General features: G+C 37.8%; 1 protein-coding gene across 3 annotated transcripts in view; it reads left to right on the plus strand.

Moving 5' to 3' along the window:
* Positions 1-25,530, plus strand: part of BRMS1L (BRMS1 like transcriptional repressor) — a 157,530-nt gene that overhangs the window by 97,263 nt on the left and 34,737 nt on the right. For all 3 annotated transcript variants that reach the window (XM_069082263.1, XM_069082264.1, XM_069082265.1), the window contains exons 4-5: positions 4,740-4,819; positions 22,890-22,986. In XM_069082263.1, coding sequence (XP_068938364.1) covers positions 4,740-4,819; positions 22,890-22,986 — 177 coding nt within the window. The remainder of the gene's footprint in view (positions 1-4,739; positions 4,820-22,889; positions 22,987-25,530) is intronic.

Below are 25,530 nucleotides of genomic sequence, written 5' to 3' on the forward strand. Positions count from 1 at the left end.
AACACCAACTATTCCAGGTGTCAAACAGGAGACACAGGAAAGCTGCTAGCAGGTGTTCTAGCACACGTTCACTCTTGATCTGGGCAGACAGGAAGACAGAAATGGAGTTGTAATCAGGTTATATAAACTTACTTTGTTCTAGTCTAGTCTTCTTAAGAGGGAATTGCTGATAACAGGAGCACCAACTCCTATAGCTTCCGGGTGAGAATATAGTAGGAGCTCCTATAACTACTACAGGTTCCCTAAACTTCAATTGAGGCAAACACACATAGACAAATCCTCCCAAGCCTTGATGGGGACCGATCAAGGCATGTACAGCATTATACTGTCATATTCCCCTATAGGTTCCCCCCTTAAGCCTCACTGAGGGGTGGTTGAGGCAGGTAAATGCATTCCTTTATGCATTATCCAAATCCCCTACTGGTCAGTAGACAAGTGCCCACTTGATTTGTAGGGCAACAGACAGAGAAGGAATCTTGTCAACATTAAGTTCACAAGTTTACATTATCTCACTGTTATATCTCACTGCACAGTCACAGTGGGTATTTACCAGCTGAACTCAAATGTTTATATTATTTATCATTATGTAATGCTGTGCAAGCATGGTAGAGATGTTAAAAGCCATGAGCCTGAGAACTAGAGATTGTTATAGTCATGGATTCTAGGAGCTAGAATATTAAAAAGAATAACAAAAATCCATCTTACACACATAAAAATCCACCTTACATACATAGTAACATTTCTCTAAGGCATCAGTAAAAATGGACTTTTCCATTTTTTTGCTGCTTTGATTTATTGAATAGTATATGATCAAAACATCGCTTGATCTCTGGACTCTTTTATCTCATCACCACTGCTCATGTTTTGTCAGATTCCGGCCTTGGAATATTCTTGTGCTATAGATGAAGCTAGTGGAAATCGTACAACCTTGCTGATTAGGTTTTCTACAAATCTAATCTTACTTAGGCACTCACTGCAGCAAGGCAATCCATTGATGCCTCCCTAATTGCTTCTCTATCTTAGTCACCACAGCAACTAGCTGAGACCTACTCTCTCCTCAAACTCTTATACCATTTCCTTCAGATGTCCTATCTCCTCCCAGCTAAGGATGGATCATATCTCTTACTTTACTGGGAAATCAAAGCTATTCACTGTGAGCTCCATTTTCTCTTCTCACTCCACAACTCCTTGACATAATCCTTTACTTTCCTTCTGTATTTCACCCTGTGATGAAGAGCTAGCCCTCCTCACCAAAACTAGCTCCTCTATACATATGTCCTCTCTATCATCCCCTCTCTCCTGATTATCTTTAAATTTCTCTCCTACTTTTTCCTTCTCTGCCAACACACATGTCCAACTTTCTCTTATTGTGAAAAAGCTCTCATTAGATGTGACTGTTCCTGCAACCTCTTGTCCAGTGTCTCTCCTCCTTTCCTTAGCCAAACTCCTTTAAATAGCGATCTGCATTTGTTCCCTCCACTTCTTCTTCTGTCATTCTCTTCTAAAACCTCTGCAATCTATCTTCTAACAACATCACTCAGCTGAAACTGTTCTCCAAAGTCAGCAGTCTCTTCCCAATCTAATGACTTTTTCTCAATCAGCAAACATTTATTAAACATATGTTGTTGGCCATGTACTAGACAAAAATACAATATTCATGCTCTCAGGCACTCGGCCCTTATTCTTCTTGACTTCTCTGTACTACTGTTGACCACACTCTATTCCTAGATACTCTTATTTCCTTGGAATTTTCATGACATTTATCTTTCTTGATCCTTAACTTTTTGACTTCCTTTCTGCCTCCTTTCCTGGATCATCATCCATGTCACTCTTCCTTATTATACCCCAATGATTGTCCTAAGTAATTTTCTCTTTTCTTTCTGTATTCACTTAATTGGTGACCTTATAACCTATCAGGAGTTCATTTATCATCTATGTGCAGATGACTTCCAGATCTCTTTACACAATCCTAATCTCTCTCCTGAGTTACAATCTTTCATCATCATTAACAATCTGTTAGACTTTTTGAACCAGCTGTCTTGAAGATATATTAAACTCAATATGTTTAAAAACAGAACTCATTATTTTCCCCCTCAAATGCTCTCCTATTCTGAACTAACTTTTTGGAAACTTGGGTTTGCAACCTTGGTATCATGCCTGACTCTTTAGTCTTCTTCACATATCCAAACAGTGACCAAATCTTATTATTTCTATAGCCACAATATTTCTGGAATCCATCTTGTTATTTTCATTTACACTGCAAAAACACCCCAGTTAAGCAACTTGTCAGCTAGACTATGGCAATAGCTTCATAATATTTCTCTCTCTCTCTCACATTTCTCTCCACTTGTCGTCCATCCTCAATGCTATCGCCAAAGTGAGCTTCCAAAAATGGAAGTCTGATCATGTCATCATCTCCTATTCAATTAAATCCATAGGCTCAATATTACCCCCAGAACCAAATATGAACTCCTCTGTTTGCCATTTAAAGTCCTTTTAACTTGCTCTGTTTTACCTTTCTAGTCTTATTACTCATTGTCTTTGCACTAGTTACCCCTCATGCCTATAATGCTCTTCCTCCTCCTCTTTCTTGCCTTCTTAAGAATCTCTGGTTTCCTTTAAGACTCAACTCAGGTGCCATCTTCTACATGGAAGCTTTCCTAGTTCCCCCCTGATGCTAATTCTTTATCCCCACAAGATGAGCTTTTTCTGTATATAGGGACTGTCTCACTTTTGTTTTTGTATCCCTGACACCTGGTACAGTACCTAGCATCCAGGTATAAATAAATGCTCATTAACTGGTAAGTATATTTAGCACATTGATTAGGATCCTGTTTTAAAGCTAATCATTTGTTCAAATAAGCTTTCTTGCATTGCTCAGTCATTTATGCCAATAAGTAAATGACAATGTATTTGATTTTTAACAAATATATTTACATTTCAAGTTTATATTTGTAATAAGATCCAGCCTCAGTCAGTATTTTAACAATACTTACTATTATAACTGACATTGATATAGTGCTTTAAAGTTTGTTTCATTCTTATGTTTGACCTCAATAAACCTGTGAGGGTGGGTACTTTACACTTTGTTATTGTGGCAGATAAGGATATTGAGATGTAGAGAAGTAAGACTTGCTGATAGTCTCCCAACTACTAAGTGCTGGAGGCAAGATTTGAACTTCAATGTTCCTTGTCCAAGTACAGAATTCTATTCAGAAGTCTTCTGAGTTCTTTCTCCACATCTCTTGCATCTTTCACCTTCTCTTCAAGCACAAGTCTAACCCATGTCATGCCCCTTTTCAATAAATTCCAGTTGTTCCCTATTATTTCTGGGATCAAATACAAACTCCATTTTATGTTCCAACTTATCTTAAAGCATATTATATATTATACCCTTTCACTCTTTATGATTTCCCCTAACTGGTCTTGGTCTCTTCCTCATGACATTCTGACTCTTCATACCTTTGTACAGACTTTTTTTCCCATGGTTCAAATATACTTGGTCCTCACCTATTATGGTTAACATCCTGATTTCCTAGTTTCCTTACCTATTATTGTTACTGTCCTGGTTTCTTTGAAAACTTAGCTGAAGAACAAAAAAGAGCCTCTACATGAGGCTTTGTTAATCCTCCCATTTGGTAGTGCTTTCCTCACCAAAATAACTTGTATTTATTTTCTATATTTTTATTCAGGATATCCTAAAAGTCTTATTGGTTCTCTTTGTACTGTCTTACTTCAATAGAATGTAAATTCCTTAAGGGCAAGGGATTGTTTTATTTTTGTCTTTTTTTTCATTGTTTGTCATAGTGTTTGCCACAAGGTAGATGCTTAATGCATTCTTATTAATTGATTGATTTTTTTACACTACATACTTATAATCAAAGCATTTTAATTATAGCATTTCTTATGGGACTTTGAGGAAAGAGATGGTTACTTTTCCAAAATTTTAGGATTTCAGAGTTGGAAAGGACTTGTGAGACCTTTCAGTCCAAACCCTACCTGGACAGTAGAGTTTCCTAAGGCACACCCTTCACTTGCAGACACTGAGTAAAGAGGAAGATATTACCTCTTGAGGCTTCCCAAGTATAGCACTTTATGCTTATCTTCATTAAATTTTATCTTTTTAGATTTGATTCCTCATTCTAAACCTGTCACAACTTTTTTGGATCTTGACTCTGTTATCCGCTATAATATTCTGTAGTTTAAAAAATTGGGAACAAGGCAGAATCTTCAAAGTATATTATTTCAAGTGTATTGTGAACATTTTAAAAAAGAAGTATTTGGAACACTGACTGTAAACTACATGGCTTCATCAAGAAGAAAGAAATTCCACACAACACATAGCAAAACAAAAAGATTATGTTATATGAGACTGTGAATCTATATTTCACATTGATTGCCTTAAAAATGTATATGATAAATTCTGTGTATTACTTTCAAAACTGATCTACTTGCTTTCCTGGTTCTGCTTACTTCACTTTAAGTCAGTTCATGTTTCAGGCTTCTCTAAAATTGTCTTTTTCATCATTCCTCATGGTACAATAATATTATGTGTCTACCTATGTGTCTTTGGTATCTATTTTAGTTCTTGGTGTTTTTTTAATGGAAAAATAAAATCATCTGTCACACTCTCCCAAGTATTTATCCTGTGTCATTTTCTAAAAGCAAGAATCTTTTAGGGAAATGAGCACAAAATAAGCTATTGCTTAAATAACCATAAAACTTTTGTTTGATTGTAGGAATCTATAGAGAACTCTGCTTAGAATCAGTAAAGAACAAATATGAATGTGAAATCCAAGCTTCTCGCCAGCATTGTGAGGTAATGAATGTTAAACTACTTTTATTCAGGCCAATATTAATTCATTGATTTTTGAAGGTCTATGAAACAAATTATATAATACTTTAATGCATTACTTTTATATTAGTACATAATAGAACTAAAAAAAGTGGAGTGAATGAAGTTAAAAAAGTAAAGACTATAGAAACAGGTTAAGAATCATAATTTTAGAATTGGTGTGGCATGATTATAAAAAATTACATTAAATCATTCAATATCATTGAAAATCTTGGTTTAATTTATGTGAAAATGGAGTCATGGAAAGTTCATACTTAGGAGCATAGAATATATTGAACTCCCTCATACCTTCCTTTTCTTTGGCTCTATGCATATGTGTAAACATTATAATTATCTATCTGATTAGATAAGATAATCTGTCCTTCCTAGCCTGTTATTTTGTCCTGTTGTATCCTGATATTTTCACTTACATTAGTGCTTGGGTGGATCAATGCTCACTACTGGAGGGAGTCATCACATTGATGATGAGACCAGAACCCATCAATGCTTTCTGACATCCCATATAACTTTTGTCTAATATAAATCCTCCATAGAAGAATCCACCAAACTTTCTGGGGGCCTGCCTCTAGATATCTGACATTAAGTGGGTACCACCAGAATATAAGAGTTATTCAAAGTTTATCAAACTTTGCTCTTACTACACAGATAGATTACTTCATTTCATTTGGATTCATCTGAAATCTTCTATGCCCCTTCTCTTACACATTTTGTCTTTGGTAACATGTAGTTTTGTGAGTACAAGTTTAACTAAGTACAGAGAGGTTCTATATGCTGTCATCTATATGTCAGCCACTTGACAAGAATTCTTTTGTCATCACAACCCATAAAGCAGAGAAAAACTCCTTCCTACTGAATACCTTTCCATTTCTTTTTGAGTGACCTACAACTTTAATCATTTGAAGATTTTGCTGTCCTGTGACTCTAAGTCATATAGTATTGCTGGAAAAGTTTTGATGTTGAAAAGATGGGCTTTTTTTTTTTAGGGAGAAGCATAAATTCACTAAAAGTACTGAGAAGTATCCCACAGATAGTCCTGCCTAGTTACCTGTTATACCCAGCTCCTTTCCTGTCCGGAGTATCCAAGAAATATATGCTATTAGACAGGCTCTGTAGATTGTACATACAACTGTGTATCAGAGTTTGAAGAAAGAAGGAAAGAAAGAAAGGAAGAAAGAAAGAAAAAGAAAGAGCATTTATTAAACCCTTGCTCTGTGTCAGGTACTGTGCTAAATAAGCACTGGGGATACAAATACAAAACAGAAAGGTACTCTCTGCTGACAAGAAAGATAGCACATAGAAAGAAGTAGTGGTTCAGAGGGATCTTTTAGATTAGGAAATCATTGGTATTATGGATGGAGCCATGCAGCAATATATTGACATGATCCTTCCAGAAATGGTAATGGTGACTTGATTAATGCTCCCAATGGTAGGAAGTGGAAAAGGAGGAGGGGCACAGAGGTAAGCACTTTGGAGAGAAAATTACCTAAGACCAATAAGAAAGAGCTAGATCTGGGCTAGTTTATGTAAACTTTCATAAATCAGAGTGTAATCTGCCAGGGTGGAGGATGGTACCATGGAAGTAAGATGCAAGGGGAAACATTCTGAATATATATGATAACATGGCATTCATAAGTCACTTGTTTTTCCTCTATAGATATACTGAACTTTTTTTTTTCAGTTTTGTTAATTTTTTAAATTTAATTTTATTTTTCCCTAATTAAATGTAAAACAATTTTTAACATTCATTTTTAAAACATTAAATTCCAAATTCTCTCCCATCCTCCTTTCCCATCCCCTCCCCTCACTGAGAAGACAAGCACTTTGATATAGGTTATACATGTGCAGTCATGTAAAACATCCATAATAGTCATGTTGTGAAAGATAACAGACAAAAAAAAGCTCTCAAGAAAAACAGAGTTTAAAAATTATGCTTCAGTCTGTATTCAGGCACCATCAGTTCTTTCTCTGGGGGGTGGATAGCATTTTTCGTTGTAAGTCCTACAGAGTTGTCGTGTATCATTATTTTGTTGATAATAGCTAAGTCATTTGTAGCTGATCATCTTACGATATTGTTTTTACTTTGTACACAGTGCATTTCACCTTGCATTAGTCTTTCCAGGTTTTTCAGAGAGCATTCTGCTCACCATTTATTTTAGTACAATATGTGATAAGAAAGATCCAAACATACAACTGGAAGAAGACAATCAAATCAAAGCTCCTACATCTAAAGCCTCCAAGAAAAATATTAATTGGTTGCAGGCTTTCAAAGAGATCAAAAAGGATTTTGAAAATCCAGTAAGAGAAGTAGAGGAAAAGTTGGGAAGAGAAATGAGAGTGATGCAAGAAAATAATGAAAAATACAAACTCTTTGTAAAATCCTGTGAATAAGGATGATAAACATTTATGTAGACCTTGGGGATACACATTTCAGCCCTTTCCCTTCCCGTCCCCAAATTACCCCCAGACACTTTGTATCTTTCTTGTATGCCCATTGAAAAATTATGTAGCCTTTTGGGCTTTAGTTTCTATATATGTAAACACTAAGTAGCTACATTTGAATGGGATTTAGGTAATTTAAAGAACAGTGTGAATTAAGTCTGAGTAACAGACTTTATGCGGTGCTCCTCAGAGGGCTAGTCTGAGGAAGTTATTTATGGAGGCACTTTTCCAGTTGGGGAGTAATCTGATCTGATCTGTGGTTTAGAAATATTTTGGCATCTCTACAGAGAATAGACTGGGGATAAGAAGACTAATTTAAAGGGTACGGTAATCTCAGTGAAAGGTAATTTATCTGAGTTTCCAGTCAGTTACGAAGCACTTATTAAGTGCTTACTATGTGCCACTTGTTATGGTAGCCAGAGGTGAGGAACCTGGGGCCTTGAGTACACATGTGACCCTCTAGGTCCTCAAGTGCAGCCCTTTGATGGAAGCCATGAATTCCAAGCATAACTTTAGGATCTAGAGGAATATATGTTGCCTCAAGACCTCAGGTTCAAAACCACCCCCCCCCCAGGCACTTTGTGTACAAAGAAAATACAGAATAGTCTGTGCTCTCCAATAGCTTATATTCTAATTGGGGGAGATTCCATGAAAATAACTAGGTACAAAAAAAGATTTGTACTAAGTAAATGGGAAGTAATCACTGAGGGGGAGGTTATTTTTAGAGTGTGTGATTTAACCTGAAACTTAAAGGAAGTGTTAGGGAAACTAAGAAGCAGAGGTGAGGAAGGAGGTTCCAAACATGGGGTCCAACCAGTACAAAGGTACAGAGATAGATAGTGGGACTGAGTGTGTGAGGAGCAGTAAGGTGAACCTGTGTAGGTGAGTTATACTCTCTTTTCGTCCTGTTTTATAATTTCTTGATTTTTTCATGAAATTTTTTCATTTGCTCCATTCTGATTTTTAAGGAATTATTTTCTTCAGTGAGCTTTTGGACCTCCTTTTCCATGTGACCAGTTCTGCTTTTTAAGGCATTCTTCTCATTGGCTTTTTGGACCTCTTTTGCTATTTGGATTAGTCTATTTTTTAAGGTTATTTTCTTCAATTATTTTTTGGGTCTCCTTTTGCAAGCTGTTGGCTTGTTTTTCATGATTTTCTTGCATTACTCTCATTTCTCTTCCCAATTTTTTTCTCTATTTCTCTTACTTGATTTTCAAAATCCTTTTTGAGCTCTTCCATGGCCTGTGACCAATTCATATTTTTCTTGGAGGCTTTTGATGTAGGCATTTTGACTTTGTTGTCTTCTTCTGGTTGTATGTTTTGAGCTTTCTTGTCACCAAAGTAAGATTCTATAGTCTGATTTTTTTTTAATGTTGTTTGCTTGTCTTCACAGCCAAATACTTGACTTTCTAGCTTTTTATCAGGGCAGGACTCTGCTTCCACTGGGGGTGGGGTTAGAAGTAGAGTTGGGTATACTGTTCCAGGCTTTCAGGGGCTTTGTATCAGCCATTCGATCCCCTGCCATCTGTGGGCCTAGAGCTCCGGAAGCTGTTGCTACTGCTATTGCCACTGCTGCTGCTGCCGCCGCTGCTGCTGCTGCCACTACCACCTCTGCCGCCCCAGGGCTGGAGCTGTACTACACTCCTCTTTCACCAGGTCCCACAGAGTTCCCCCAGTGACTTTCCATGCTGTTCTTGGTATTTGTGGGTCCAGAAGTCTAGAGACTGCCCTAGCTGCCAGTGATTCAGTCCCTTGAGGCCTGCTCTGACCCAGTCTGCACCATTGTGACCCATGTCAGACTGTGCTGTGCTCCCAGCCCGGTGAGATATACCTTTCCTATCTACCTTCCAGGCTGTCTTGGTCTGGAGATGTGTTTTGCTCCGTAATTTTGTGGGTTCTGCAGCTCTAGAATTTGGTCAGAGTCATTTTTTGCAGGTGTGTCCAGGGTTTTGGGGGCAAGCTCAAGCAAGTCCCTGCTTTACTCTGCCATCTTGGCTCTGCCCCTGTGTAGCTGGATTATAGAATGAATGTGGAGGCAACTAAAGCATAAGACTAGAAAAGCAGGAAGAGGCCAGGTTATAAAGCATTTACATTCTAAAGAAAGAACTTTATATTTGATCTTAAAGGTAGTGTGGAACCACAGGAGTTTATTGAATAAGGGAGTGAAAAGAATAGACCCATTCTTCAGGAAAATTACTTTGGCAGCTGAGGGAGAATGAATGGTGTGAGAAGGGACTTGAGGAGGGAAGATTAATTGAAAGATTGTTGCAGTATTCCTAGTAAGATGTTATGAGGGCTTGAGCTAGACTGGTATCTATGTGACTGAAGAGAAGGAGATTAGTAAATTTTGAAATAAAATTTGGTAGTGTATTGGATATGTGGGGTAAATGAGAGTGAGGAGTTAAGAATAACAGTGAATTTGTGAAGTCTGGATGATTGGAAGGATGGTGGCGTTGTGATACAAGGACACTCTCAACATTCCTCTTAAGAACTTTAGAATTGATTGTATGATATGGATGATACTGGCAACAGGACCTCCCAGCTTGACATGCCTTCATCAGGGCATCTTTGAGCAAATCAGAATTGAAGTAGCTCAAAAGAAATGTGAGATGTGCAAATTTAGAGTATCCACCCCAAATGTTCACATGGACTATTTGTGCCTGATCTGTGGTAAAGCATTCTGAGCTAATATTGGTTTGATCAGCCACTGTCGGATGCATCATAATTTGATTTTAACAGTGATGTCATTTTGGTCCTCAGTGAGAACGAGGACAACAGTCAATGATATACTCAACAGTAATAGGAAAGTTTGGAAGAGGGGAGTATCTTGAGAAAGATAATGAGTTCTCCTTTGCACACGTTCAGTTCGTAATACCTGTGGGATATCCAGTTTGAAATATCTGAAAAGTAGTTGACTAACCAGGACTAGAATGTAGGGGAGAGACAGGGATAGATACATTGATGTTGAAATCATCTCCATAGAGATGATGATGGACATCATAGGACCAAATCAAAGGCAGGAAAAAGCTACATCAACCTAGTCAGCCTTAAAAAACAAATTAAAACATAGTATGCTGGACCGATCACATCCAGGAACTCCATTGTAGTAATGATAATCTGATTCTGTTTTTTTCATGTACCTTGCTGAATCCAGACAGGGAAAACCCCAGTAACAAAGGGACTTAAATTCATGATATATAAAGATTGGTTGAATGATTTAGCTTGCAGAAGAGAACATTAAAGATTTAAGAGAGAGCAAGTAGGGATGATAGTGGGAACAATTTGTTTAAGAAGCCTGCACTAGCATGAAGGACAAGATAATGGGGAATGTCAGATAGATGTGAAATGCTAAGGGGTGAACATAGAGCCAAAGATCTTGGTAGATAGCCACAGTGTGTGTGTGTGTGTGTGTGTGTGTGTGTGTGTGTGTGTGTGTGTGTGTGTGTGACAAAATGAGGAGAGGGAAAATCATGGAACACTTGAGGACAAACCAGAAGATTTTGAACTGAGTGGGATCCAGAATCAATTAGAGAAGTATAATTGGATCATCTTGCTTTGATGAGGGCCCATTTGAGATTAGATAACATGCACTTTTACTGAATCCCATAATGATTTGTGAGTTCTAGCACCATTTGGGGAAGCTAGATGGTACTACGCCTGAAGTCAGGAAGAATCATCTTCCTGAGTTCAAATATGACCCCAGATACTTACTAGCTGTTTGCCTTAGTTCCACATCTATAAAATTATCTGCAGGAGGAAATGGTGAATCATTCCAGTAGATTGGCCAGGAAAGTTCCAAATGGGGTCATAAAGAGTTGGACATGACTGAAATGATAATAACAAAGCACTGATCAGCAGAGAATGGTAGAAGTAATTTGAGACTGTGATTTGTTGAGGTAGTATCAGTGATAGGACAAGTGGCAGTGGATTTGAGAGTACAGATAGTATATAATTGAATTGGTTCACCAAAGGATTAAGACTGGGAAAGAAAGACAAGTGCAGGGTCATGGTGTTAGTGCCAAGGGATGGAAGGATTAGAGGTCATGGTGATGATGAAAATTGGGATTACAGGTTGTAAGAATTAGAGATAGAAGGAATGATAAAAGATTATGTTCACTGTTCATGAGCATTTGTGGGTGATTGCAAAATCTAGACTATTACCATCTCTCTGTGTAGTCTTACTACTTACTAAATCTAATCTGTTGTGAATTTCAGCATTTTTCCTATATGCTCCCTTTCTCTCCTCTGACACTGCCACCACCCTGGCACAAGTCTTTATTTACTTCACCCTTGGACTATTGCAGTTACTTCCTAGCTGATTTCTCTGCTTGAAGTCTCTCTCCACTTTAGTTACCCTTCATTTAACTGTCAGTGATCTTCCTAAAGCAAATGTCTGAGCATTTTGTATCCCCTTCCCCAATCCACCTTAATAAACTCATTGTCTCTCTATTACTGCCAGGATCAAATATAAAATCCTCTGGTATTCAGAGTTCTTCATAACTTGCACTGCCACGAACCTTTCTGGTCTTTTTACACTTTACTTCCCACTTCCTCCTTCCCCTATTTACTTTGTAATGAGATGGTGTGGACCACCTTGAGCAAGACAGTCTGTCCACCGTGAGCAAGAAATTAACTCCTATTCTGGACATTTCCCCTAGTTGTCCACCGTACCTGGAATGTTCTCCTTTTTCATCCTTCTACAGGAAACCTTTCACATTCTCTTTTAATTATAGTACCTTCACTCTGTCAATTATTTCCAGTGTAGCCTGTGTATAATTTATTTGTACATAATTGTTTGCATATTTCTCCCCATTAGACTATGAGCTTCTTGAGGACATGAACTTTTACCTTTTTTTATATCCCAGTGCTTAACATAGTGTATAGTACATGCTTAATAAAGACTGATTGACTAGAATCATCATGGGACTTAAGTAGAATATGGGAATGGAAGTTAGCTTATTTATAGGAATGTTTATATATATACATATATATGTTAAATTTCTCTTTGGGAGGACTTGGGGTAAGGAGAGACTGTGAGCCAGGCACTGAACTCATTGAAGAATGAGGGAGAATGTCTTGGGACAATTAGGGGACTTAAGTGGATAGAATGTTGGGCCTGAGTTCTAGTCTGGTTGATGTGACCCTGGGTAAGTCACTTGACCTCTGTTTTGCCTCAGTTTTCTCATCTATAAAATGAAGTTAATGATTTCATTTACCTCCCAAAGTAGTTGTAAAGATAAAATAATAAAGTATTTATACTTTTTCACTTATCACAGTGCCTGTTAGGTGCAATATAAATGTTAGTTGTTAATTATTATTTTAGTGCTAGGATCTGAATTGTGTGATAAATTTGGATGGTGTAAGTCTTCAAAGGAGCAGAAGTTTTGGTGGTAGAGGAAGCAAAGAATATTCTGACTCTCCCACAGCAGCCAGTCATTTGTGGAATTTGAGAGAAGATTAAATAGGTCCTGGAAAGAGTTGCTAGTGAAGCACTGTTGTCAGAAAGGAGTCAGGTCTTAATGATCATCAGAAATAGAAAGGCAACAAAAGAAAGAAGTTTAAAATGAAAAAAAAATTCCTAATCATGTTCTAAATTGAAAACTATAAGAGATAGTAGTAGTTTTTCTCTAGTATTCTTATTATTTCTACCTTAAGAAACTGGTCCTCCTTATTGATGAGAATAGTATTTTTTAAGGAATTCTTCTCCTCACTGACTTTTTGGGCCTTTTTTTTTTTCAGTTTGAGTTAGTCAATTTTTTAAGGTGTTATTTTCTTCAGTCAGGCTGTTGGCTCACTTTTCATGATTTTCTTGCATCATTCTCATTTCTCTTCCCAATTTTTCCTCTGCTTCTCTTACTTGATTTTCAAAATCCTTCTTGAGCTCCTCCATAGCCTGTAAAAGTTCATATTTTTCTTAGAAGCTTTTGATGCAGGAGTTTTGACTTTGTTGACTTCTTCTGGTTCCATGTTTTTTTATCTTTTCTGTCCCCAAAAAAGGATTCTATGGTCTGATTGCGCTTCCTTATATTACCAGCCAATTACTTGACTTTTGAGCTCTTTGCCACAGTAGAGTTCTGCTTCCGGAATGAAGAGAGCTGTGTCCCAAATCACTGGGGTTTTTGTAAATGTTGTCAGAGGTCTGAGGCAGGCACCCTCTCTACAGCCAACATAAGCTCTGGCACACTGACTTTTTTACCCCAGGACTACCACCCAAGACTGTGATTCAGATACATCAGGTTAAAGCAAGAGCAATTACCCTCTGAATGATTCCTTGGTCTACCTATGATCTCCAGGCCAGGAGCTCTGGAGGCAGTCACGTGGCAGTAGCTGCAGCTGCTGCTTCTCTGCCACCTCTTGCCCAGGGGGTAGGAGCTGGACTGTGCTGTTCAGCCACCCTGTTCCAACAGAGTTTCCCACTAACCTTTTACTTTCTCTTTGGGGTTTATGGGTTGAGAAGTCTGGAAACCACCACAGCTGCTCAGGTGATTCACTCTCCTGAAGTCTGCTCTGGCTGGTCTGGGCCACTGGTCAAGGCCACCCCAGGTCTGGGACAGTGTGGCTCACACAGGTGCAATAGGTGCTTTCACAGGCCGGTGCAATAGACCCTTCCTGTCGGACTGCCAGGCTGCCTTCTGTGGGAGATTTGTTTCTGTCTGTCACTTTGTGGGTTCTGTAGCTCTAAAATTTGTTTAGATTCATATTTTACAGATTTTGGAGGTGGTTGGTATGGAAGCTCAGACAGTTTCCTGCTTTTACTCTGCCATCTTGGCTCTGCCCCCTCACAATAGTAATTTATTAGATATGAGATGAGGGAGTGGGAAACATTAATCACAGATTAGTGTTATGTATAAAATGTTTGAGAGACATAGTTTCTGGGTAATTAATCATTTTGTTAATCATGCTAGCAGATAATTAATAAAAAGGGGTCAGTGATACTCTCAGATGCCAAATATGCCTCATAGAACCCAGTCAATGCTTATATTCCTTCAGAGGAGTGGGTGTTCCTGAGGGTGGCCATCAACTCTGACTGGTTACTGAGTAATGAGAGAATGAATATTATAAAGAGAAGTGAACTTATTCTAGTGAGGGGCTGGGAGATACGGCTCTGATACCTCAGTCTTAGACAGAGAGACTTATCTCTTATCCAGACTCCTCCTGCCTAGGGCACTCTAGACAAAAGGGTTCCACCTGTGGTCTGACCTGGCTGAGTGGAATGCAGTAGGTCAGCATTCACCTTAGATTAAGTTCTTTGTAAAGTTTTCTAGTTGAGTGAGTTAACAATTCCAGGATTTAATCTCATTATCTTTCCTGCCCATGGAAAAACTAAGCTTTGACCTAATCTCCAAATGAGGAAGGGAAAAAATCCTGGATCTCTCCAGTATTTGGTTAACAATCATTTTTCTCATTAGAAATTTGGGAGAATGGATGAATGGTGATACTACAGACAGAAATAGTGAAATTAGAAGGAGCAATTTTTAAAGATACCTCACTTTAAAATGTGTTGATTTTGAAGTATCTGTGGAACTTAGTGGTGGGGATGTCTTTGTAAACTATTGGAGCTGCCAGTCTGAAGAGAGGTCAGGCATGGAAACACAGATTTGGGAATCATTTGCAAAGAAATGGTAGTTGAAGTAGTAGTAGGTATGAAGTTTATATATATATATATACAGACTATATATAGCTGCCTATCACAGCTATGAATATGCCAGCATAATTCTGAGTTGCAGAATATAACAGACTCTCCACATGGAAGACAGAACCAGAACATTTATTCAGACACCAGAAAACCTAATCCCAGCACCAGAAAGCCAAATCCATTATAGCAACAAAGAAATCTATACACAATAACAATGCAGGGTACACCACCATCCCCAAGCCTTCCCCCTGCTAGGGCCTTCCCACAAATGAACACTCACAGCTCACTGCCTGTTTCCTCTCTCTCCCTCAGCTCTAACTACTCTGACTAACTTCCTCTGGGCTCTGTTCCACCCTTCCTGCTACACCCTTTCTGCTCCACCCATTCAGCAAACTCCTCCCACAACAGACTCATGTGATTTAGGCTTCCATGTGACTCAAGTGGGTCCCATAGGCCTATTAATGGATGGGAAAGATCTTCCCATTTATATTACTCTTAAACTAACAAAAGGGGAAAAGTACAGATTAGTTTAAAACTTAGAAAGATGACTAAGAAAAGTTTTTTGGCTCTAAAGTCAAGAGAAGGAAAAGAGATCCAGTGTTAGGAAGAAACCAGCAGAAGTCAAAGAGTATGGTTGGTTGTTGTCCTTCATTCTTGAAGAGGACCAAATGACATCACTCAGTGGGAATCAAGTTACAATATGTCTGTGATTGATCAGACTATTATAAGCTTGGAAAGCTCTACCACAGGGTGGGCACAAATGGTCCATATGGACATTTGGAGTGGAGATGTTTCTAAATTTCCACATCTCACATTTCTTTTGAGCTATTGCAATTCTGCTTTGCTCATACAGCATAGTACCCTCTTTGATATGAGCCTACCATTTTGGGTGGTCCTTTGCCAATGTGTCCCATGTCACACAATCAATTACAGAGTCCAGAGAGACCTTAAGAAGTGTCCTTGTATCATTGTTTCTGACCACCATGTAAGTACTTGCCTTGTGTGAGATCTCTATAAAATAGCATTTTAGGCAAGGATACATTTGCCATTCAAACAACATCACCACTTTATCAGAGTTTCACTCTCTGCAGTAAAGTGTGAATGCTTGGCAGTTTAGCTCAAAAAAGGACATCAGTGTCCAGTGTCCTGCCAGGTAATCTTCAGAATCTTCCTAAGACAATTCAAATGTAGGTGATTCAGTTTCCTGTCATGGTGCTGTTATTCTGTCCGACCTTGACTGGCACACAGCAGTGAGGTCCATACAACAAACAGCTCTGTAGACTTTCAGTTTGGTAAGCAGTCTAATACTTTTTCTCTCCTGCACTTTTTTTTGGAGCCTCCCAAACACTTTGGTAATTTGTGCATCAACTTCATTATCAATGTGTACATCCCTGGATAGTATAATGCCAAGGCAAATAAACTTATCCACAGTATTCACAACTTCTCTATTTGCTATAAGTGATAGTTCTGTGTATGGATAATGTGGTGCTGGTAGAGAACCTGTGCTTTTTTTTGGGGGGTGCTAATTGTTAGGCCAAAATTAGTGCAAGCAGGCTAGAATCTTTTCATACTTTGTTGCATCTCTGCTTCAGAAGCTGCATTGAGTACACAGTCATATGTGAACAAAAAATCATGCAGCAAATCCTATTCAACTTTAGTCCTGGCTTGTAGCCTTTCCAAATGAAATAATTTCTTTTAGTGTGGTAGTTTACCTTGATGCCAAGTTTGTTCTCATTGAAGACATTGAGAGCATTGCTGAAAACTATCATGCTATAAAGCATGGGAGCAAGCACATAGCTTTCCTTCACTCCATTGTTGACTTGGAAAGCATGAGAACATTGTCTGTTATCCAGAACTCGGGCAAGCATGCTATCGTGATATTGATGTACAGTAACTTCTCTGGGCAGCCAAATTTTGACATCATTTTCCATAAGCTCTCACAACTGATAGTATCAAAGGCCTTGGTTAGTTCTCTGAGGTGTACTGGATTTCATATGGTCCATAAGTGTGCACATATTCCATGTACTGATGGTGAGTGGAATCATCTTTGCAGAAGTTTTTGTACATCTTTTTGTGTCTCTATTGCAGGGTAGGATCCCCACGTGCTGCAGTAAACAGGCCAGAGTAAGGTAAAGCAGACAATTTTTAGGTCACCTTTTCTAGACCCTTCTTCACACCAGGAGGTGTACAGTCCTCGTTCTGTTCCTGGCATTTCTCCTGGAGCTGTTGGGCTGCAAACATAATATTGACTATTCCTCAGCCCTTTCTGAAGCCACTCTGGTTCTCAGGTAGATGACCATCTTCTAGGTGAAGGAGCAGCCTATTAAGGAGGACTCTGGCAAAAAATTTTGTTAGCAGTGACTAAGAAAGAGACCTCCCTGTGATTGTCACAGGCTAGTCTATTTCCTTTACTTTTATACAGATGGACAGTGGAGGCATCCCTGAACTCCAGGGGGATAGCCTCCTCTTGTCCTATAACCTGGAAAATTTCAGTTAACTTTTGTATGAGCAATGAACTCCCTACCTTGTAAATCTCAGTTGAAAAAAATCAGCACCAGGTACGTTGCCACACAAAAGGAGCCTCATGGCATACAAAACCTTCTTCTGTTGGAAATTTGGCTAGATTGACTTCAACCTAAGGTAAATCGTCAGTGGCTTTAGCATTGATTGATGACAGTCTGTTGAGAACACTGTGGAAGTGTTCATCCCATCTCTCTAGGATCATGTCCTTATCACTAAACAATATGACTTCATCAGCATTGAGAGTTGTAATTCACCATATGTCTTTGGCCCGTAAATAGCCTTCAGGGCAGCATAAAAATACCTCTGATTGTTACTCTCAGTGTAAAACTGAATTTCTTCTGCCTTCTTAAGAACCAAGAATCCTGCATCTCACTTAAGCTTTGCTTGCACTTTTAATTTTGATGGAGTTAAATGCTGCCTTCTTAGGGATAGATGAACTATCCTGCTGGTAAACCCTGTGGAGTTCTCATTTTTCATTTAGCAGCTTCTGAATTTCCTCATCATTTTCATCAAACCAGTCCTGATGTTTGCAAGTATTTTGACCCAGATGAATAAATGCAATGCTGTATACCAAATCTGTGAAAACCGCCCACTCATTTTCTGCTCCACTTTTGTCAACTGTGTGTTAGTTCAGCTTTCCCTCCAGGTTAGCAACAAACTGTTACTTCTCAGAGAAATGCTCTAATCTGTTGAATATTAAATCTTCTTGTAGTTGTATTGGCTTGGGGCCATAGCTTTTGTTGAATGCAAATATTTAGCTTGGAGAAGAAAAGACTATGATCAGTCCAACACTCTGTGCCAGACATTGCAGGAATCATTCCCACATCCTGTCTCTTCTCCTTTTACATAGTTTCTTAAATGCCAGTATTTGCTTGGAGGATGCATCAGTAAAGTTTTATTGCATTTAGGTAAATGGAAGATAGTATTGGTGATGAGGTTATGAGATGCATAAGTCTTCAGTAGTAAGTGATCATCGCTGTTGCTATTTCCAACTCCATTTCTCCCAAGGAATTCCTGCTGTGTTTGGGAGTCTGTGCTTACTCTAGCATTAAAGTCACCCAGAATTATAAACTTACCTTCTTTTTCTCACATTGATAATGGGGGTCTCTAGGTCTTCATAACATTTTTCTTTGACTTCATCAGGGTTCGTCTTGGTGGAAAAAGGCATTGATGATGGAGGTGTGGTGCTTTCCTGCAAGTGTCAATTATGTTTTCATGAGTCTCTTGGTCACTCCTTTTGGTAGGCATGCAAGCTTGTTGACTAGATTAGTTTTTTTTTGTTTTTTTGTGGGGTATTTTTTTGCCTTTTGGAGGGCAATTGGGGCTAAGTAAATTGCCCATGGTTACAGGGCTAGTTTTTTGTGTGGGTGTTAAGTGTCTGAGGCTGGAACCAAACTTAGGTCCTCCTGACTCTGGGGCCTGCGCTTTACTCACTGTGCCACCTAGCCGCCCTGACTAGATTAGTTTTGATTGAAAAACCCACACCAGCTTCATGGTACTTCCCTTCACTGCAGCCACTCCAGAAAAACATGTATCCAGCTCTGACTTCAGTAAGCTGGTCTTCATTTGCCAGTCACATTTCGCACAGGGCTGTTATTTGGATGCAATACCTGCTAAGTCCTCTTGCAACAAGAACTGTTCATCTTTCAGGTCTACTGGATTTCATATTGTCCATAAGTGTGCACATATTCCATGTACCAATGGTGAGTGGAATCATCTTTGCAGAAGTTTTTGTATATCTTTTTTGTTTCTACTGTAGGGTAGAATCCCCACATGCCACCGTAAATGGTCCAGAGTTAGGTAAAGCAAACAATTTTTAGTTCACCTTTTCTAGACCCTTCTTCAACCCCAGGGGCTGCCTACTCCCACTGCTGCTTCCAGTGAGATGGCGACCCTATGGCCTGGGCTGCCTGTGTGCAGGGTCATGACTGAAGTTTCCAGTGTATCCACAGCTGCAGTTTCATCACTTGCCTGTTGCCACAGGACTTTGAGATAGGAAAAATGGTAAAATGGTATGGGTGATGTCTTTTGACTCATGCATAAATTGAATTTAAGTGAGGCAGAGTTACAGGAAGTTGTCAGCCTTACTCTCTCTTCCAGAGTCATCACGTTCCAGTGACAGGACAGAGTCAGGATCACTGGTGATGTCTCAGTATGCAGTGGATGAACTTGGTGTCTTTGGATGTCTAACCAAGCTTTAAGTGCCCCACAGCACCTGCTGCAGCTGCCTTCGTAGCCATTGGAACAAATTGTTCTCATCCATCCATTCCACCATGGGAAATTTTCACATGCTTTGGGTAGACAGAACTTATTGAAAGGTTTGAGACACCTCAGTTACCCTTCAGCCTGGTATAACCTGTTATTGAAATGGTTTACAGGGGTGTGGCTGCTGGGCATGCTACAGTTTCTTGGAGCCACAGGTGAGAGTTGGATGAATCAGGTAGACACACCAAAGGTGGAAAGCAGCTCTCACACCAGAGATACTAGTCTTCCCTGAACATACCCTATAGCCCTCCAAGAATATTAATTATTCACTATCAAATTAGTGAACTTTGAGGAATTGCTTGCCATAGAATTAGGTAGTTGTGGAACCTGATTATGAGTATTTGGTAGATGTGTAATGAAGTGATGCAGGTGTATAGAGTTTAAGAAATATTTTAAAAAGCTTAATTAGTGTTTTTTTGTTTTTACATCAATCATTTCGGAGTATAACATATCCTCCCGCTGTCCCTCCAGATTGAACCATCCTTTATACCAAAGAGAAGCAGTTGAGCAAAACCAACCAATATAAGTGATTGTAAGGAGACAGCTTTTAAAAGAAATGCACCATTTAAACAGTGGAGGAGGAAATGGCAAACCACTGTCTTTGCTAAAAAATCACCAGATGGGGTCATGAAGAGTTGGACATGACTGAAACGACTGAACAGCAACAACAGATTATAATATCTGTGAGCATTTGATAAATTTCCCTGAACATCTGGTAGTTCTCTGGTTCTAATGGCATTATTTTACTAGGAGGGAGTTCTCTGCACTCAGAGACAAAGCACCTTATAAATCACATGTGTCCATATTAGCCCTTCCCTATATCTCAATTAAACATTCCTTAAAGGTTTCTGAGGCAGGGAGGAGAGAGCTTTGGGCTTCTTGTGTTCACAGATTCTATAACATTTCCACTTTAATCGTCCCTATTAAAGTTTAGAAATCCACATTCCAAAAGATTATTCCTGACTCATCCTGAGTCACAAATTAAGCCTCTTCTCCCTCCCTTTTATCTTTTATCTATTCTTTCTCCACTCTAAGTTGGCTAGAATTGGAAATGATATAGAGAAGTCCCAATCTTTTAGAGGCTTAGAAACTTTGTGTTGAAAAACTCCCACTCATTTTCTCCCCCCCCCTTTTTTTTTCTGAAGAGGAGAAATCACTCTCTTTCCTTTTATTGATTAGAATAGGTGGGAGGGGGGAGAGAAGGAATTCTGCCCAGCTAAAGAAGACAAATGCAAACATGCTTTTCTGATTGCATACGTTCACTCTCCGTAACAAAGAAGAGACTGGAAAAAACCTCTTTTTCTTAGGGAGATAAGATAGCTGGGAAAGGTAGAGGACTGAAATAATAGGGTCAAGCTGTGAGGAACTTAAATGCCCAAATGTTTTGTCTTATAGGTAATAGAGGGCCATTGGAGTTTATTAACTATAGAAGTGTGACATGGTCAGACTTACACTTTGTCAGTTATGTGGAAGGTAGATTGGAGTAGGGAAGAGACCAGTTAGGAAGCTGTTGCAATAGTCCAGGTGATGTAGGATAAGGTGTAAACTAGGGTGGTGGCTGTGTGGGAGAGGTGTTATCAAAGTAAAAACTACAAAATTTGGCAAGATGGTAACTAGAAGAATTCAAGTGCCCTAACTGAAATAAGGGAGTTCAGAAGAGGGGTGAGATTTTTTTTGGCCAGGTGGGGGGGGGAGGGGAAGAAGAGAAAGGGGAAGATAATGAGTTCTGCTTTATACATGTTGAATTTGAGGTGCCTATAGGACTTCTAGTTAGAAATATTTAACAGGTAATTGGTGAAGTGAAATTGGAATTAAGCTAATGGCCTAGGGCTAGATTATATAGACCTGGAAGTTCTTTACATAGAACCAGGGTTTTTAACCTGGGGTCAGTGAATTTTTTTTCAATAACTGTATTTCAGCATATTTGGTTTCCTTTGTAATCCTGTGTATTTTATTTTGTGAGTTTAAAAACATTCTGAGAAGGGGTCCATAAGCATCATTAAACTACAAAAGGAGTCCATGACATAAAATTCCTAGCATAGAGGATAATTAAACCCATGGAAGCTGATGAGGTCACCATTTGAAGGAATTTGGGGAGAAAAACCTTGTATAGTTCTTATAACATAATAGGTGCTTGATAAATGTTTGTTGATTGATAGATTGATGTATGCTATACATATATTTTATTGGAGCCATATATAGTATATTGAGACTGTAGGATTTCTTTTAGTGAGTCAGTGTGATCTAATAAATTGAGTCTTCTACTGGGAATAGGAAGACCTCAGTCTAGTCCCAGGTCTCTGGCAGACTTGTTACGTAATCTTGGGTAATTCATTTTACCCTTTTGGATCTCAGTTTCTATATCCGTGGGATGAGTGATCTGGTTAGTGGGGGAAAATTATAGATGTTAGACTTAGAAGAGATTTTAGAGATCATTTATTGTAATCCTAGCATTTTATGGAATTAGGAAACTGAGGTCTAAGTGAAGTAATATGTCCAAGTTTACATAGCAAAGAAATGTTAGATGTATTAATTTGAATCCATTTCTCCTAATTACAGGGCCAGTATTTTTCCATTTTATTACACTAAGGTCTTGTTCAGACCTAAAATCTATGATTCTTTGCCTATGATCTTATTCTTAGATGAAAATGTTATCTGATTTGACCACAATCTATGATGATGTTTCCAGGAATCTGGTAACTACTGTATTTTAAAATGAACCCAAAGGACTCCTTAAAGGAATTCTTCTGTAAAGTCATCAGTTCCTTATTTGGGTATATTTGGATTTTCATATATTGTACATTAATCATCAGAAGGTTCAGTCTTAACATTTGACCCCTTGGTCTTCATTGATAACATTCTACTAAAATTTGTCAGATGGTGTTTTCTTTGGTATTTATACTTAAAAGAAAAAACCCAAATGCAATAATATTAAGTTATTTCAAGGAACTTCCTGGGATCAGGTGAATATAGGTTTTAGTCTTGCTTTCTGTAGCATTAAATGGCATTTGATAACATTCTGTACTAATACAGTGTTCTGTATCTTATGTAAGAGTATCAATACTAAATTCAGGCCTATTCATCATTCATTGATTCATGCATCCAACCTGCCATTTACTTATTTATTTTGCAGCTTATATGCAACCTGGTTTGCTTTTTGGTTTATTTCAGAGTGAAAAGCTCTTGTTATATGATACTGTACAGAGTGAACTAGAAGAGAAAATAAGAAGACTTGAAGAAGATAGGCACAGCATTGACATTACTTCAGGTAAAGTAAATTTAAAATTTTTTTCCATTTCTAAAATTCCTTCCAACTAAATGGTTTGTGAAACACTGGATTGTTACTAACTTTAGTATTTTCTAAGATGTTAGTCTTTTAAAATTACTGAATTTATTACTGAAGCTATTTTTTCCGTTGAGAAAAAAAACAGAAAAGGCAGCTAAGCAAACTAATGTAACTGAATTGGGAATTTTTAAAAAAACTTATTTTAAAAGGACATACAGAGTAGATAGAAGCAGAGTTGTAACTATACTACTCAAGAAGACTAGCATCAGAGGATGGCTAAAATGTCAGAATGAGCTGCATCAGATGTATAGACCTGGAAGATTATACCAAGATGGCTAATATGTCAGAATGAGTTGCATCTTGCCAGAAATAGTAAGACAATAAAAAGATCTCACTGTGTTATAGTTGGAAAAAGAATGATGAGGAAAGTTAGAGGCCCACTCCTTGAGAAAAAGTATGTAGTACTGTAGAGAGAAAGGAAGTCACCCATTTTCCATTTTGTTTCTTCTCCATCAAGGAGAATTTTTCTTAATCTGGACAAATTAGAATAAATATTAAGATGGGATTGAAATATAATAAAAAGCATATATATTATGATAGAAAACACATATATGACATAATAATGTTACAAATAAAATACATATTATTGCTTTATATATGTGTGTATGTAGCCAAAAGGTAGCATTATTGAAATTTCTTATTAAATAAAGGAATGAGACATGGATATCCTTCTTCATTATTGACACATTTCTAGAAATGCCAGCAGTAGAAGTGGGACAAGAGAAGGAAATTAAAGGCATAAATATTGGCAAAGAAGGGACAAAATGATTCTGCTTTGGAGGCAAAAAATCAGTAAAAGAAATCAATTGGGGGACAATTGAGCACTACAGTAAAGTATCAGTATACAAAATAAATCCACAAAAATTGCCAGTATTTCTAGATAGCTATAATATAATCTAGGAGGAAAATTAGAAAAAGAAGTGTCTTTCAAAATAACTACAAAATGCGTAAAATGTTAGAGGGTTAGTATACCAAGACAAACCTAAGACATTTAAGTAACATAGCAAAGTACTCTTAAAAAACATTTTTAAATGACTTAAATGATTGAAAGATAATCATTACATGGGGTTGGACCTTACCAAGATAATAAAGATTGTAAAATTACTTTACAAACTTAGTACTGTACCAAAATACTATAAAGGATATAGGATACTATGAAGAGTTAGACAAAATAAAAATAAAGTTCATCTTGACAAAAAGAAAAATGATGAAAAAAAGTAATAAATAATCAGGAATAGCTTTTCCAGACCACAGATAATTTTACAATCATTTATCACCAAAATTATTTTATGCTGATTAAAAAATAGAAAACCAGGTCAGTAGAACAGACTTGATAAGCAACAATCAGAAACAACTAAACTCTGTAATTCAGTTTACAATAAGCTTGAGCACATAAACTAATTGGAGAAGAACTCATTATTCAAGCCAAGTCAGTAAACATTGATTAAGTGCTTGCTGTGTGCCATACACTATGCTAAGGGCTAAAGATATGGAGAAGGATAAAAATTAGTCCCCCCTCTTAGAGATGCCACAATATAATGAGAGAAGCAATGTGCAAACAGTTAAGTCCAAACAAGACATAGTCAGGATAAATTGATAATAATCTTAGAAGGAAGGTATAAGCATTAGAGTTATTTTGAAAACTTTAAATCAGTTTGGTAGAAATTAATTTTAGGTCATTGTGGTGCAGTTCCTAGCTCTGGCCTAGAGTGGTCACTCAGAGTAGATCAAGTCCTGTCTCTGGCTCATACTAACCTCATTTTCCTCAAATACAAAATGAGGGGAGTTTGACTAGATGGCTTTTGAGGTGCTATCCTGTCCTACATTTGTGATCTTTTATCACATAACACAATAAGGCTAAAATGAATGTGTGGCTTCAGTATAAAAGGACAGCATCTGAACATGTAAATTTTTTGGTTTGTAGAACTACCAAATAAGGGAATTCCATCTATCATTGCAAGTTTTCATCTTCTTTGCAACTTTTAGAGAGTTGCCCAGGGAACTAAGGGGTTAAATGACTTGCCATGGTCATATATAACAAGACTCACTAATTGTCTACAAATGCCTTTCATTACACTATTAAAATAATTAGAAGAAAATGGGATGAGCTACATTTCACAGCTTTGACTCAGCCAAAGAATTCTTAATTCTTTACTAAATAAGGAATAAATGAGGTAACAAAATAGGAAATAAATAGCTTTGATTACATGAAATAGGAAATATTTATAAAAGAAAAATCATCAAATGAGAAGGAAATTATTGCATCAAAGATGCAAATTCTGATAAGGGTTTGATATCTAAGACATACGGAAAATTAGCACCAATAAATAAGACTAGAGCCATTTTCCAGAGTAAGTTATCACAAGGTATATACAAGGCATTCTCAAAAAAAATTCTCCCACTATTAAGAAGCATCTGCAAATAGGCACTCAATAAATACTTATATAATTTTGAGGTTTTACTTCA

The sequence above is a fragment of the Petaurus breviceps genome, unplaced genomic scaffold, assembly GCF_028583685.1.
Source record: "Petaurus breviceps papuanus isolate PSGF00001 unplaced genomic scaffold, PetGlider_PUasm1.0 164, whole genome shotgun sequence".
In the NCBI taxonomy this organism is placed as follows: domain Eukaryota; kingdom Metazoa; phylum Chordata; class Mammalia; order Diprotodontia; family Petauridae; genus Petaurus; species Petaurus breviceps.